Source organism: Tenrec ecaudatus, chromosome 15 (genome assembly GCF_050624435.1).
Source record: "Tenrec ecaudatus isolate mTenEca1 chromosome 15, mTenEca1.hap1, whole genome shotgun sequence".
Lineage (NCBI taxonomy): Eukaryota > Metazoa > Chordata > Mammalia > Afrosoricida > Tenrecidae > Tenrec > Tenrec ecaudatus.
In genome coordinates, this window is record NC_134544.1 from 95877815 (window position 1) to 95892345 (window position 14531).

Sequence of the window (14531 nt, forward strand, 5' to 3'; positions counted from 1 at the left end):
CATGCAATATTGAGTTGTTCTGTTCCCACATCTGCTTCTTAATCCATGTAAAGGTTGTAGATAAGCACAATGTAGTGTTCTGGAATGCCCATTCTTCTCAAGGATACCCACAGTTTGTAGTGATGCACACAATTCCTGCGTTGTAGGAAGCTGGAATTTATTGTGCTGTGACTTCCCATTGATGTGGATATCCTCAAAATGGTGCAGCCAGATTATATCCAAAAATAGGTGGTGGATTACAGCTGGAATCTCCTCAATCTGGACTGCTTTGCTCCCTATTTGGGTCAGATGGTTCATCTGAGAAGTCTCAGACTCTCTGCAAACACCCTGGACTTGACACATTCCTAGGGACCAGGAGGTGGAATGCCAGGACCCTAAATCTTAATAGAGACAAGGACCTTGCCTCAGGGTCAACTGTAGTTAAAGCCATCCCTTATAACCAGTCACCTACATTTATCTTTCTATCGACACAAACTGGGAGAGAATAAATTTCTGTTTGTGAAAGCCTTACATAAGTTGAATTACTTTCTTATGTAATGAGCTTATGTAACATATTCTGGTGTCTTTGGGGGGGAGAATTGAGTGTATTCTATTGGATTCTGAAATATATGTGTTTACTTGCTCTACTTAGTATAAGCAGAGCAAACAGATTTGCGTGTACTCTTCACTATCTCTTTCACACCTCATTATCTGTTCAGGGCCTTCAGGACATGTCTTAATATTTTCGTTGTGTGCAGTGGTTTATTGCCTGTATTGACTTGACTTCTTGGGATCATAATTCTCAGTAGTGTGGCAGTTATTTAGTAGTGTCAGCTTTGGATCTCTGGTCAAGTAGTAGGCGGTCTTGGTCTATTAATCAAGAGTTGGAGGCTTCATATGCACCAGGTCTCCAATTGAGAAAGATGAGAATTCTGCTCCCATAAAGACTTTTTACGTGTTTACCAAAGTACCTGATACTGCTCCTTGAGGGAAATGGAATGGTTCTGTGGTAGAAAGCAGATAACTGTACTTTATTCTATGGGAGAAAGATGTGGCTTTCTACTCCTATAGCTACAGTCTGAGGAACCACAGGGTAAATTCTGCCCTTTACTACATAGTCGCTATTAATCTGCTCATACTCAATGGAAGTGAGAGTTATTTTCATTTTATTCTGGATTATGTGCTATAATACAAACGTTTTCAATTGGCAGCTAGGTGGTGGGTGATTTTCTTTTTACCTGAGAAGAGGGTATGCAATTGGACCAATTATTTTGGGAGCCTGTGATTGGTAGCATTTGGAAACTAGGGAGCAGTTCTAATTTGTCCATAGGTCGGCTATGAGGGGCAATGGACACAATGGCACTGGATTTGGTTTATTTGGTTTTTATGATAAAATGTGGCACTGCAGAATGGATCACGTATAATGGAATCATGTAAGAAAGCATTCCATGGTACAAGGATTCAGAGTGTGGCAGTAAATCCTTTATTTCTTCATAATCTTTCTGAGATAAAGAAAGGTAAGGGGATTTTCCTGAGGCGTGACTCCACAACCTTTCCTCTCTGAAAGCATTATAGAGAATTGAGAAGGCAGGACATGACTACAGCAAGAAAGGAGAGCTGTATCAGAGTTCTTCTGTGCACCAGAAGACCCTACCCAGTGAACCTCTTAAACCCAAAGTAACGCTGAAGCCAACATACAGATTGCCGTCTAAGGCAGGTCAGGCCCACAGATGTTGTCAGCAGACAAGGACCTTGCCTCAGAGTTAACGGAGATGACGGCTTTATCCTATGGCTGATGCCCTTAATTTGAATTCTATGCACCTAATCTGTAAAAAAATGAGTGTTGGATGGAAAAACCCACAATTAAGGATGCTTCCTTAAACACATTTAAGAATTACAAAAAGGTGCTGGACTTTTCTCTAGATGGCAATCCTCGAAACACATTCAGTGGGACGAATGACTGTTCCTGTACTATAGAGAAATGAAGCTCTGGAAACATAGTTGATTAGGTCTTGACTACTAACCATAAGATCAGTGGTTTGAATTTACCAACCCATCACTGGGGAGAGATACGAGGCCATCTATTCCTGAAATGAGTTACAGTATCATAAACCCAATGTTATCTCAGGTGGTGTAGTGGTTAAGAGTTGGCCTGTGATCCCCAAGGTCTGCACTTTCAAACAGCCAATTGTTCCGGGGGCAAAAGACAGGGCTTTCTACACTTGCAAAAATTACAGACTCAGAAATGGACAGGGCCGTTTTACTCTCTCCTGTAGGGCTGTTTTACTCTCTCCTGGATGGCAGTGAGTCTCAGTGTTTGCGAAACCGAAAGGGACTAGCTAAGAAGCAACAAAGCCCACATGGAAGAAGCATGCCAGCCTGTGCGATCATGAGGTGTCGAAGGGATCAGGTATATGGCATCAGAAGAAGAAAGAAAATCTTACCATTGTGAATGAAGGGGGAAGTACAGAGTAGAGACCCAAATCCCATTTGTCGGCCACTGGATATGCCCTTGCAGAGGGGTCTAGGGGAGGAGATGAGTCAGTCAGGGTGCCATGTAGCACTGATGAAGAATACAGCATTCCTCCAGTTCCTGAATGCTTCCTTCCCCCCTCAACTATCATGATCCGAACCCTGCCTTGCAAGACTGGATAGAGCAGAGGATGTACACAAGTGTAGATAGGACCTGGAGGCACAGGGAATGCAGGGAGGATGATCCCTTCAGGACCAGGGGTGTGAAGGGCGATACTGGGAGGGTAGAGGGTGAGTGGTTTGGAAAGAGGGAACCGATTACCAGGATCTACGTGTGGCCTCCTCCCTGGGGGACGGACAACAGAAAAGGGGGTGAAGGGAGATGCCGGACAGGGCAAGATATGACAAAATAATAATTTATAAATTATCCAGGGCTCATGAAGGAGGGAGGAGTGGGGAGGGAGGGGGAAAAAAGAAGATCTGATATAAAAAGGCTTAAGTGGAGAGCAGATGCTTTGAAGATGATGAGGGCAAAGAATGTGCAGATGCGCTTTGCACAATTGATGTATGTGTGGATTGTGATAAGTGTTGTATGAGTCCCTCCTAAAATGTTAAAAAGAAAGAAAGAAACCCAAAGGGGAACTTCTCCTAATTTCTAGAAAGCGGCTCTGAGTAGCCCTCGACATAATGACAGTGAATTGGAACTAAGTGCAGGAGCCAGCTTGATAAATGGTCAAAATGTCAAAGCCATAGGGTGTACATGAGATTCAGTTTCATAAAGCTATTTCTGGAAGGGTATTGCTCCTCCCTCCTTCCCTTTCACAGTTTTTATGTTATTGAAATCACTTGGGTTAAAGGCACAGTGGGTCATGTGTAAGGACTGAGTTTCTGTGTCGACTTGGCTCGGCCATGATGTCAGCCTACATAACAATGTTTGACATATTGCCATCACTTCCATGAAGAGATTTTCTGTCAGCAGTCAGGAGTGGGAGGTAGTATCCTGGTGGGTGTGGTTCCCCCAGTATAAATATAAGTGGATTCTCTCTGAAAGCTGTGCAGCTTTTGGCCAGGTCCAGAAACTCACCAGATGTGGATCTCCAGACGTGAGACAGCATCTTGCCATATTTCCTACATAGCTTGGATTCATTGTTTGCACAGCCTGTGAGGAATCAGCCTACCATCTAACCTGCCCATCTGGGATTCATCAGGCCCTCAACCTACTTGAATCAAGAGAAGGCTCCAGAGTGATATCTGAGACTTGCCAGCCTCTACCACTCTGCACTGAAAAGGTAAGTAGTGTGACTAGAACTTTTTCTTAACTATTTCTGACAGGTTGGAGGGGTGGGAGAAAAACTTGGCTTTATACTCTGGTAAAAGGTACAGACTCAGAAACTCACAAGAGAAGTTCTACCCTGTCCTATAGGGTCTCTATGAGTCAGCATTGACTCAATGTCTTTCAGTGACTAAGGGTGCTGGAGCCTAGATTGCAGAGGGCTGGGCTCACCCACTTGGCTCTCCCTGAGGTCTGAGCAGATGCAGTTTAACCTTCACAGGTCAGGATTCCTTTAGGAGCAGATTGGTCAGAATGAGCACAGGGACCCACTCAGCATCTTGGAGCTTGCCATCCAGAGTTATGTTGCAACATTTCACTCATTCCCTCTCTGGAGTGGCTGTCCATAGAATTTTCCCACCCTTGTTCACGGCAGCTGTTGTCTGGAGAGAGGGAGACAGTGAAAGTCATGGTGGCGGGCTGGTCCTTCATCTCACTGCCCCTGGTTGTTCCAGTGACAATTTCAGAAGACATCTTTTAAAGCTTGTGATAGTTGTCTTCATATTCGCAGTGTCAAGAGTTTTTAGATAATTTGATATCCGGTTGTTTTTAACTTACGGTGTCACATGTTTGTCAAAGGAGAACCGTGCCTCATAGTGTGTTCAAAGATTTTTGTTTGTTTTTGTTTTTTTTTTCAAAATATGTCACCAGGCCTCTCTGAAAGTACTTTTGAGGAGAAACCAAACCAAATCATCTTCTAAGTTAGCTTCTAAACATTCTAACTATTTGCATTATTAGGGGTTTCAAATTTAAAGAAGTGAACTATGACATTTATTCACATTTATTCAACAAAAAATGACATACGTATTTTGGAGAGTTTAAAGAATTTTTTTCTAATAAAATTCTTCCTTTTAAGATTTTTGGGTTTGCAATTAAATCTGTTTTGTTCCATTTTCTAGTGAAATTCTCTAAGGCTTTAGGAAAAAGACATTGCATTTAGTTTGTTTTTGCTGATGTTTCTCAGATGATTACTAGGTGTGGCATAAGAGTGGATCAATGACAAGGTGGGTGGAGATAACACAGGCCTAATAAAAGACTGATAGGATTTTCACATTGAAATCTGGGTGGGTCTAATCCAATGAAAATTGTCCTGGGAGATTTTCATTCCTGTGGTGAGAATATTTCTTTTAGATGCATAATTCATAAATTACATTTTATTTATGGATCCTAAAATACATGTCTTTGACTGGATGTTTTAGGCTGTTATTGGTGTTCTGGGCTATGGAATTGTTCCTGATTCATACTTACCCTCAAGTCTTACTCATAGTTAGCCTATGTCAAGATGGAATCAATTCTGCCCAAAACATGGCCATCCTTACAATTGTTATGCTGGAGCTGATTGCTGCAGTTACCATGTCATTTCATCTCAACGAACATCTTCCTATATTTTCTCTGAACCTTTTATTCAACAAGCCTGCAATTTTCCAAGGACTGAAATGTTAATCTAGTAGAGGTCAATGCCAGTTCCTTGATATTTTTTCCTTCAAATCATAAAATATTGAAACAATATAAATTCGTATCAGAATTCAGATTTTTTGTTTGTTTTCTTTAAGAAAAGCTTTCTGTTTGAGTTCCATGAAATACACTTTGTCTCTGATTGCGAGTCATAATTTGATTTTAATTTGACTCTCTCTAATGTTCACCTACTGAGGATAAATGCATCTAATGATGCAGATTATTTGTGACATAGACATGTTTGGTTTTCTGTTTCAATTTGATGCTTCTCATGCACATGGAATCAGGAGAGGCAATGATTTTAAGCTCATAGATGCAAAATACTAGTCATTGGTTCAAGCTCATCAACTGTTTCTTGGAGAAACAGGAGAAAAGGGTGCCTATTTGAAAATGATTAGGGCAAAGAATGTACAGATGTGCTCTTTATACAATTGATGTATGTATATGTATGGATTGTGATAAGAGTTGTATGAGCCCCTAATAAAATGTTTTTTTTTTTAAAAAAGAGAGAAAGAAAGGGATGCCTAGAGAGAAATGGCACAGTCAGACTCCATAAAGGTTACAGCCTTAAAGCTAATGCTCTGGTGCAGTGCTACTATATTCTACAGGGTGTTTATTCTGTGATAGGGTTACCTTGCTTGTCTTAGTAAAATGAGGTGGGTGTATTTTTCAATGATCTGACGTAAGTTGAGTTTGAACTGCCAGGCTCTGTGTTAGAGACAAAGCTGTGGATCATTGACCTCCATCTCACTCAGGGCTCCTTAAGCTATGCTTTCACTTTTTTAAAGATAATTGTATATCTAGTTTTAATCCTAAAATGTCTCTAAAGATAATATAACTTAGGAATTAGACTAAAATTATTATATAACACATATTTAACAACTTCTAAATTGCTTTGTTTTGCCCAATTTTTTTTGTTACTTTTGAGTGTATAGCCAGGGCATGGGTGGGGTGGTGGGGGCGGGAGTAGGATGAGAAAGCCAGAACTAGATTGGACTGCCCATTATGGTCAATACTGAGTTTCAAATTTGCTGGTCATTATTTCTAAATACTATGTACTTAAGAGGCAATCATCCCAATGGTAACACAATATTTGAGAACTTTCACTACATTCAGGTTTCTGTATAACACATAGGGTTACACAAATATCTTTCATAGCTAAAGTTTTCTGTACCTCTACTTGTTTTTCCAAGGTTCACTTTTAGTGTTAATCAGGATAGCTATTGCATGTTTCTCTGAAAGTGCTTGATGAATTATATTTCTGTTGCTTAATTTTTAAAGATAATTCATCCAGTTTTAAGATGACTGTTGAAGTCATTTTACATAAATTTTATTTTTCCTATGAAGTTCACTGAAATGTTCACTTTTTCTGCCCTGTATTGGAGCCCTCTTGGAGCCCCATTGGGCTGCCAACCCAGCAGTTCCAAGGACCAGTCGCTCCATGGAGAAAGACAAGGCTTTTAACGCTTGTCAAGAGTTACAGCCTGAGGAAAACACAAGCACATCTCCTCCATGTGTTACAGGGTGAAACTGATGTCAGTGAGTTTGCTTGGTTAGTTGTCTTGGTTCATATTTTACATGAAGTGTGATTTTTGATATTAGCATCTTCAGGCTATATTTATTCACCTGATTTTTTACTAGCACTTCTCATAACATTCACTTATGTCAGGGGTGTCAAACTGGTGGCCTTCCGGCTGCCTGCGACTGCTCAGGTAATTTTTTGTGGCCCCAAATTCTCTGAAATAAAATGAAAATAGAAAAAAATTGTTATAAAGAAAATAGCGCTTAGGGGAGATGGAGGCAATACTGTACACACAATTCCCTCTTTAACCCTTTAACTACAGAAGACCACTATACAGGTGGCCCAAAGTCTTTTCTGGAGGCCTGTGGACGTTTCTAGACACGATCATTTCCGGTAACGTTTTAAAGCGATGTCTGCCACTCTCATTGCATAATAAAAACAGATCCTAACAGTAAAAAGGTTAAAAACAGGACTCTAGGATATGCTGTTATGAGTCATACCTAGCAGCAATGCTAGTTAACATTTTTAGAGGGAAGCCATTACGATTGTGCATCACATTTGTCAGCTGTCCAACATTTTGTGTTTTTTATTACTTTGTTATATTTTCCGGTCACACCATAAGAGGCAAGGGAAAGCACTGGCAAATTTCCGGTTAAAAGCATAATTATAGTTTTATAAATAAAACCAATGTTTAAATAAAAACAATTATATAGGGTTTTAATTATCCTATCCATATTTCTGAATCCTCACTTCAAAATAAAAATTCAACAAAATTTGTAAATGTGATGTGGCCCACTTTAATCTTGCCTGTTGCACCACATGGCAAGCATTTTAATTGAGTTTGACACCCCTGACTTCTGTTGAATGTTACTGAATTACTGTCTTTAGATTTACTTTTTAAAAATCCCTTGAGACACTCCTTGTTAGTGGAATTAGAAATTTCCCAGGATTGCAACAGAAGCTAAGTATCAACAGATAGAGACACCCTTCCAACTGAATAAACTTCCAAAGCAGCATAATGAGCCAGGAGCAATCTGGGAAAACCCACTCCGTGTGCACAAATCCTGTCTCTTTGGGGGAAACAATAGTTGTCCATCATAGTAGAATTCCCTTGGTCAATCAGCATGCCTGGGGAGAGTGCATTTGCTCTCACAGAGCCATCAATACACTGCAAGAGATTTTCAGACAGAAAAAGAAACAAAAGCACAGCATCCAAATACACAGAACATCCATAAGAACCGGGTTTTCTGACTTTATTTTGCAGCCATGAATTCCCAGGACTATCGAAGCCAGAACTCAAGCCTTAAAATCATGACTTTCCGGCCTACCATGGAAGAATTTAAGGATTTCAACAAATACATTGCTTACATGGAATCCCAAGGTGCCCACCGTGCAGGCCTGGCTAAGATAATCCCACCCAAACAGTGGACAGCCAGAGAGAACTATGACGATGTGGATGACATCCTCATAGCCAGTCCTGTGCAGCAGGTAACTACTGGGCAAACAGGTGTCTTTTTGCAATACCATAAAAAGAAGAAATCCATGACCATGGAGGAGTATCGCCACTTGGCCAACACTGACAGATACCGCACTCCCACACACCGGGATGTTGACGATTTGGAGCGGACCTATTGGAAGAGCCGCATGTACAATTCTCCCATTTATGGGGCTGGAGTATGTGGCTCCTTATTTGGTGAAAACACTGAGCATTGGAACCTCAGACACCTGGGGACGATCCAGGATCTGCTGGAGCAGGAGTGTGGAGTTGTCATCAAAGGCGTCAACACCCCCTACCTGTACTTTGGCCTGTGGCAGACCACCTTCACTTGGCACACGGAGGACATGGACCTGTACAGCATCAACTACCTGCACTTCGGGGAGCCCAAAACATGGTATGCGGTGCCCCCTGAGCATGGAGCCCGGCTGGAGAGACTGGCCAGGGAGCTTTTCCCTGGCAGTTCCAGTGGCTGCGCGAACTTCCTGCGGCACAAGGTGGCCCTCATCTCACCCAGAGTCCTCAGGGAGAACGGCATTCCTGTTGGTCGGATCACCCAGGGAGCAGGCGAGTTCATGGTCACATTCCCCTATGGATACCACGCTGGCTTCAATCACGGTTTCAACTGTGCGGAATCCATCAACTTTGCCACCCTGCGCTGGGTTAATTACGGTAAAGCTGCTTCTCAGTGCAGCTGTGGGGAAGCCAGGGTCACATTTCCCATGGACGCCTTCGTGCGCATTCTGCAACCCGAGCGCTATAAGCTGTGGAAACACGGCAGGGATCGCACCTCCTTGGACCACGTGGAACCCACAGCACTGACCAGCCCGGAGTGGACGGCCTGGAAGGGAGCCAGGACTCGTGCGATGGTCAAGGGGCGTCTGCGGTCCTTTAAGCCACGCAGGGCCAGGCGTCGCTCTCTGACTCTGGCAGCAGACAGTGGGCTTGGGGGCTGTGCACTGGTATGTCCTCGTCCCACAACCCACTCCTGGGCAGACAGCTCTACTGTACAGCCTGAGGACCCTACCTGCATGGGTTGCAGTCCTACAGGATCCAGTGTCTCCCTACTTCCCACCTCAGTTCCATCTGCCCAGTATCTCCAGGCTTCACCAAAGGGGACTCGCACTAGGCGTCCTCAGGACTCCGATGCCCACCAGCAGTCTGTCAAGTCCAGGGCCAAGAGCCACACAGCAAGCACATTTGTACACCTGCCCACACAGGCATTGCATGAGAATCAACAATCAACAGATGACTCTGGCCCTCGGAGATTTGAGATCCAGCATGCTGTTAAAGCTTCTGGGTGCTGCTGTGACCCCGATCTTCAGCCCTTGGGACCCCTACTGAATCCTGATTCTCTGATGCACCCTGGCCCCTGCCTGAAGTCACTGGACAACATCTCAGTGAATCTCCCGGACATGCTTGTGCTGAGTCCTCCTAATGAGTCTTTGACTTCTAAAACATTCTCCAGCTATGCCTCTGTGCACAGTATGGCACCTCTGGACCCCCTTGGTGCTATTGCTATGGACCCCCTTAAACTTCTATAGTCCTGCCCTCAGATGAGGTTCTGCAAATCTACTTACATAGATCCTTGGAGACAGACTCGATGGAACTTCACTTCCTAAATCCTGAAAGGTTGTCACCAGCAAAGATCTTCTTGTTGTGAGTTTAGCTAAACTGCAGTTTTTGTCAAATGTGATTGTCCCTTGGACTATCTCTCACCTTCAGGAAACAAAGACACACCCAGCCAATCTTCAACATGGGAATTGTAATCTGTGGTGATTTAATTGTAATTGTAATCTGTGGTGATCCTTGACCTCTCAGTGCCATGTTGATAGGTTGCCTAATACTTGCTCAGACTATGGACTCCACTAAAATGTGTTCTAAGGACTCACAGACCAACTGGATATATGTGTGTCCCTTGATTCTTCTTAGGCTTGGGAGTTGTCCTTGAAAAGAACTCCCTGCGCAGAAATCATTAAACCCATTGCTTTCCAGCGTGTCTCTCCACGTGGCAATTTCAGTGATCAAGACCCACTGTTTCAAAGTTGGACTTGGGGCTAATATTTAAGGAGGCCCATTGCCAAGTCTTTCTTTGATAATGCAGGAGGTGTGTTCAAACTGCTAACCTAGTCCTCACAAAAATTGGAGCCAACATTGGACGATGCTCAGACTCTGAGGCTCAATCCATCTGCACTTCCGAAGCGCTGACCCGGTCTTCTACCGGTGGTCACAACTGTACCTTCTAATGAAATTCAAGCCTTTAACACACTCCAATAATTCTGACGTGGCCACCCTTCAACCCACCAACCAAGCAATTGCTTACGTAGAAACTGCACCTTTGAATGAATGGTGTCTGTTGCTGTTTGGGGATCAAGGATACCTATTTGTGATTATTAATTTCATTGTTCTTAGTGTGTATCTGAAAGGAAATAAAATACCTTAAAACGCATTCTGAAAGTTTGACTATGAGAGGTATGTGAAAAACAAAGTGACTCATCACATAGCCAGAGCGAAAGAAGTAGCTAGGTCCCAATGAATTCACCAAACAGTCTGTCCTTGTACCCAGAGTAGTCCATGAGGGAATGGAAGAAAATTGTACAACAAAACACCACCACAGCAAAACAAAAAGTCAAATGATGGGGAGAGCTACTGCCCAGAGTTCCCATCTAATCATTGAGCTGAAATTACTCCTGGAGTCAGCTTTTCATGAAATCACACATTGGCAATTACTTGGGACTCCATTTCCCAGAAACTCTTGATACCCCTGTTGGTATTGTCTCTTCAACTCATGTATTTAAAAGCCTGTTTTCAGGTCTGCAGCCAGAAAAAATAAGCATCAGAGAGCCTGTCATGGAAGGTAGTGTGGCAAATTTTCTCTTTCTTGAAAGACTCTTAAAAATTTTTTTCTCTACTGGAACCCATCCCCTGCCCCCACCCAATTGCTTAATCAAAAGAGGTAACAGAAAACTCACTTTAGAAACTCCACAAATTTCTTATTCATCAGCTCTAACCATTACTCTGAGTGATTATAAAAGGAGAAAAGGTAAAACTGAAACAGATATGGATTAGTTTTTATTTAATTTGTTTCAAACAAACACCAGTTTTAGGCCCAAATATTTATAATTTACCATAGTCAAAGCTGCATGGAACTATGAGACATAGAAGAAATTCAGATATGTTTGTATTGCATTTAGAACAAACACTTATCCTTTGAAAGATCTAGATTTTAGATTGACCAATAAGCCCCAAAACTGTTTATTGTGCCCTCCACCTGCATTGCTGACACCGCTCTCAGGAAACTATTTTAGTCAGGCTTCCTTCAAGATGTTTGTGGTTTTCTGCTACAGTATCCCTGGGGAATAAACATCATCCTCTGAAATTAGTAAGGTTAGTACAGAAAAGAAAGAGACACAGGATAAATAAAATACTATTTAAACATGAAACAAAACTTTAAAAATGTATAATTAGCCATGATACTTAAAGCAGCCTGGTACGATGGTATATATGAATACCAAAGGATTAGAATTGAGAACCTAGAAATACAACCAAGTACCTATAGACACCTAATTTTTTTTTTTGACACCTAATCTTTCACAAAGGACTAAAACCCATTAAGTGGAGAGCAGGTACCCATTTCAACAAATGGTGTTGGAAAAACTGGATTTCCATCTGCAAAAGAATGGAACAAGGTCCATACCTCACATCATACGCAAAAATGAACTCAATATAGATCCAACACCTACATACTAATCCTCGACCACACAACCAAACAATGAAATTTAGGGACAAACTTGAGGGTATTTAAGCAAGGTATAAACACACCTATAGAAGCAGACATTCCTATTGGCTCTATTTCTTCCCGCTGCAGCATCCAATCCCTCTCATACCTTCCTCCAGTACCAGATGGGCCTAAGAGGATTTTATCCCCCATGCCTGAATTAAAAATGTTTTCCATAAACCTGAATTTTTGGCTATCTTAATTGGATCATGAAGTTTCACATAGACAGCTTTCAATGTATAGAAAATAACCATGTCGCCCATGTGGCTCTTTTGAATTTTATTATAAAACAAAAGGGGGAATTGTGGGAAACAGAAAGATGTCTCCCAAGCCTCCCACAAATATATGTTAGACTTAGGACACTGCTTGCAGCTAATGGTAAATGATTGGCCAGGTACCTCCCTGAAGGCAGTCAGTTGCCAGACTACTGTCTGGTCCCACCACAAGTAGAACCCACTCCCTGCTGTTAAGGAGAGTGGGCTACTTCTCCCTAAAAGCTTGTGGCCATCAGTTTAGTCCCTTCATGGCGGGTTTACAACCTACTCATAATGGTTTCTATAGTGATCCAGAGAACAGATCAAACCAGATCAGCAACATCCAAAGTTAGTCTGCCATGCTGAATCTAGGATCTGCCCACATTGTCGCATGTATATTCCTAGTCCCTCCTCTTCCTATTGCGTGGATACCCCTAAAACAACCCCATCCCATTACTGTATTACCTATAGCACAACCCTTTCCTGTGACATATTTCTTCACCTGTAATTAGGGGGCTCACATGTCCCAAGAGAATATAAAAGCCTTGGTAGCAATAAATATTGCGTTCTCTCCACATGGATCGCCAGCTGAGGCTGAGGTGAGCATGTGAGCATGCCACCATGAAATGTGTCTGACTCCATTATTTCAATCTCTGTTCTATCTCTCATGCTCTCTATAACTTTACTATAATCTTTACTTATTATCACTGTACAGTTGCGCCTACTGGACCCGTGATGATGTGTTAGGGGCTGGTTTCCCTCACAAAGCAGGAAACTGGCTAAGGCAATTGCACTCTGGTCCAACCATCACAAAGCAACAGACCAGAGAACTATAAAGGCAAGGTTCACAGAGCCATTTATCTCTCAGCCTTTCATTAATGCTACATGTGTTTATTGGCCAGGTTGTCACAATGAAATTTAACTATATCAAGGGTTACACAGAAATCAGTTACATTCCAATCACTTTAGCATTAATTGATATGTCCAAAATCTTGACCCTTTAGTCTGTTGTAATAGTCCAGTCACTAGTGTATAAAATGCTCAGTGATAATAGCATCCCAGATTGTCCCTTAGACAGCATCAGCAATGGTAGAAGTGTCTCAGTAGGCAGCAATTGCTATTCTCACGAGTCTGTGAGGCGTTGATGCTTTGGGTAACCAGTAACAGGACAGAGGTCTTTGGACTGCTTGGGCTGTCTCAGGTCACATCATCAACTGCCTTTCTTCTGGGCCTTGCTGGCTGAAGAGAAATCCATCTATCTCCTTTGCTTCTGAAAAGGTAAACAAATAGCCCCTCCTTTTGGGCAATTAACAGTGTGGAAACAGAATCGTGGTTAAGATTTGGTGTTTTCCTCCTTCAATGCATGAATATTTCCTTCTATCAAATTGGCGTTCTATGCTGCTCACCCTCCCAACACAACCGCTGAAGACAAAGTGGGTGAACAAGCAAATGTGGTGAAGAAAGCTGATGGTGCCCGGCAATCAAAAGATATAGCATCTGGGGTGTTAAAGGCTTGAAGATAAACAAGTGGCCATCTAGCTCAGAAGCAACAAAGCCCACAACAAAGGCTGGTGGAAGAACACACCAGCCGGTGTGATCACGAGGTTCTGAAGGGATCAGTTATCAGGCATCAAAGAACAAAAAATCATATCATTGCCACACGCAGCCATCTAGCTCAGAAGCAACAAAGCCCCCGTGGAAGAAGCACACCAGCCTGTGCAATCACGAGGTGTCGAAGAGATCAGGTATAAGGAATCACCAAAAAAAATACCATAGTGAATGAAGGGGGAAGTGCACAGTGGAGACCCAAAGCCCATTTGTCAGCCACTGGAGATCCCCTCACAGAGGGGTCTAGGGGAGAAGATGAGTCGGTCAGTGTGTGATGTAGTACCGATGAAGAATACAGCTTTCCCCCAGATCCTGGATGCTTCCTCCCCCCAACTACCATGATCCGAATTCTACCTTACAAGACTGGGTAGAGCAGAGGTTGTACACTGGTGCATATAGGACCTGGAGGCACAGGGAATCCAGGGTGGATGATACCTTCAGGACCATGGGTGTGAGGGGCGATACTGGGAGAGTAGAGGGTGAGTGGGTTGGTAAGGGGGAACGGAATACAAGGATCTACATGTGACGTCCTCCCTGGGGGATGGACAACAGAGAAGGGGGTGAAGGGAGATGCCAGATAGGACAAGATATGACAAAATAATAATCTATAAATTATCAAGGGCTCATCAGAGAGGGTG

General features: G+C 42.7%; 1 protein-coding gene across 1 annotated transcript; it reads left to right on the forward strand.

Moving 5' to 3' along the window:
* The first annotated feature begins 8024 nt into the window (after positions 1-8024).
* LOC142427614 (lysine-specific demethylase 4D-like) lies at positions 8025-9797 on the forward strand. Its single transcript, XM_075532804.1, has one exon. It carries the CDS (start codon positions 8025-8027, stop codon positions 9795-9797), a length of 1773 nt encoding a protein of 590 aa, XP_075388919.1.
* Positions 9798-14531: the final 4734 nt, after the last annotated feature.

Coding starts and splice junctions, on each gene's coding strand:
- LOC142427614 (XM_075532804.1), top strand. CDS start 8,025: ATGAATTCCCAGGACTATCGAAGCCAGAACTCAAGCCTTAAAATCATG.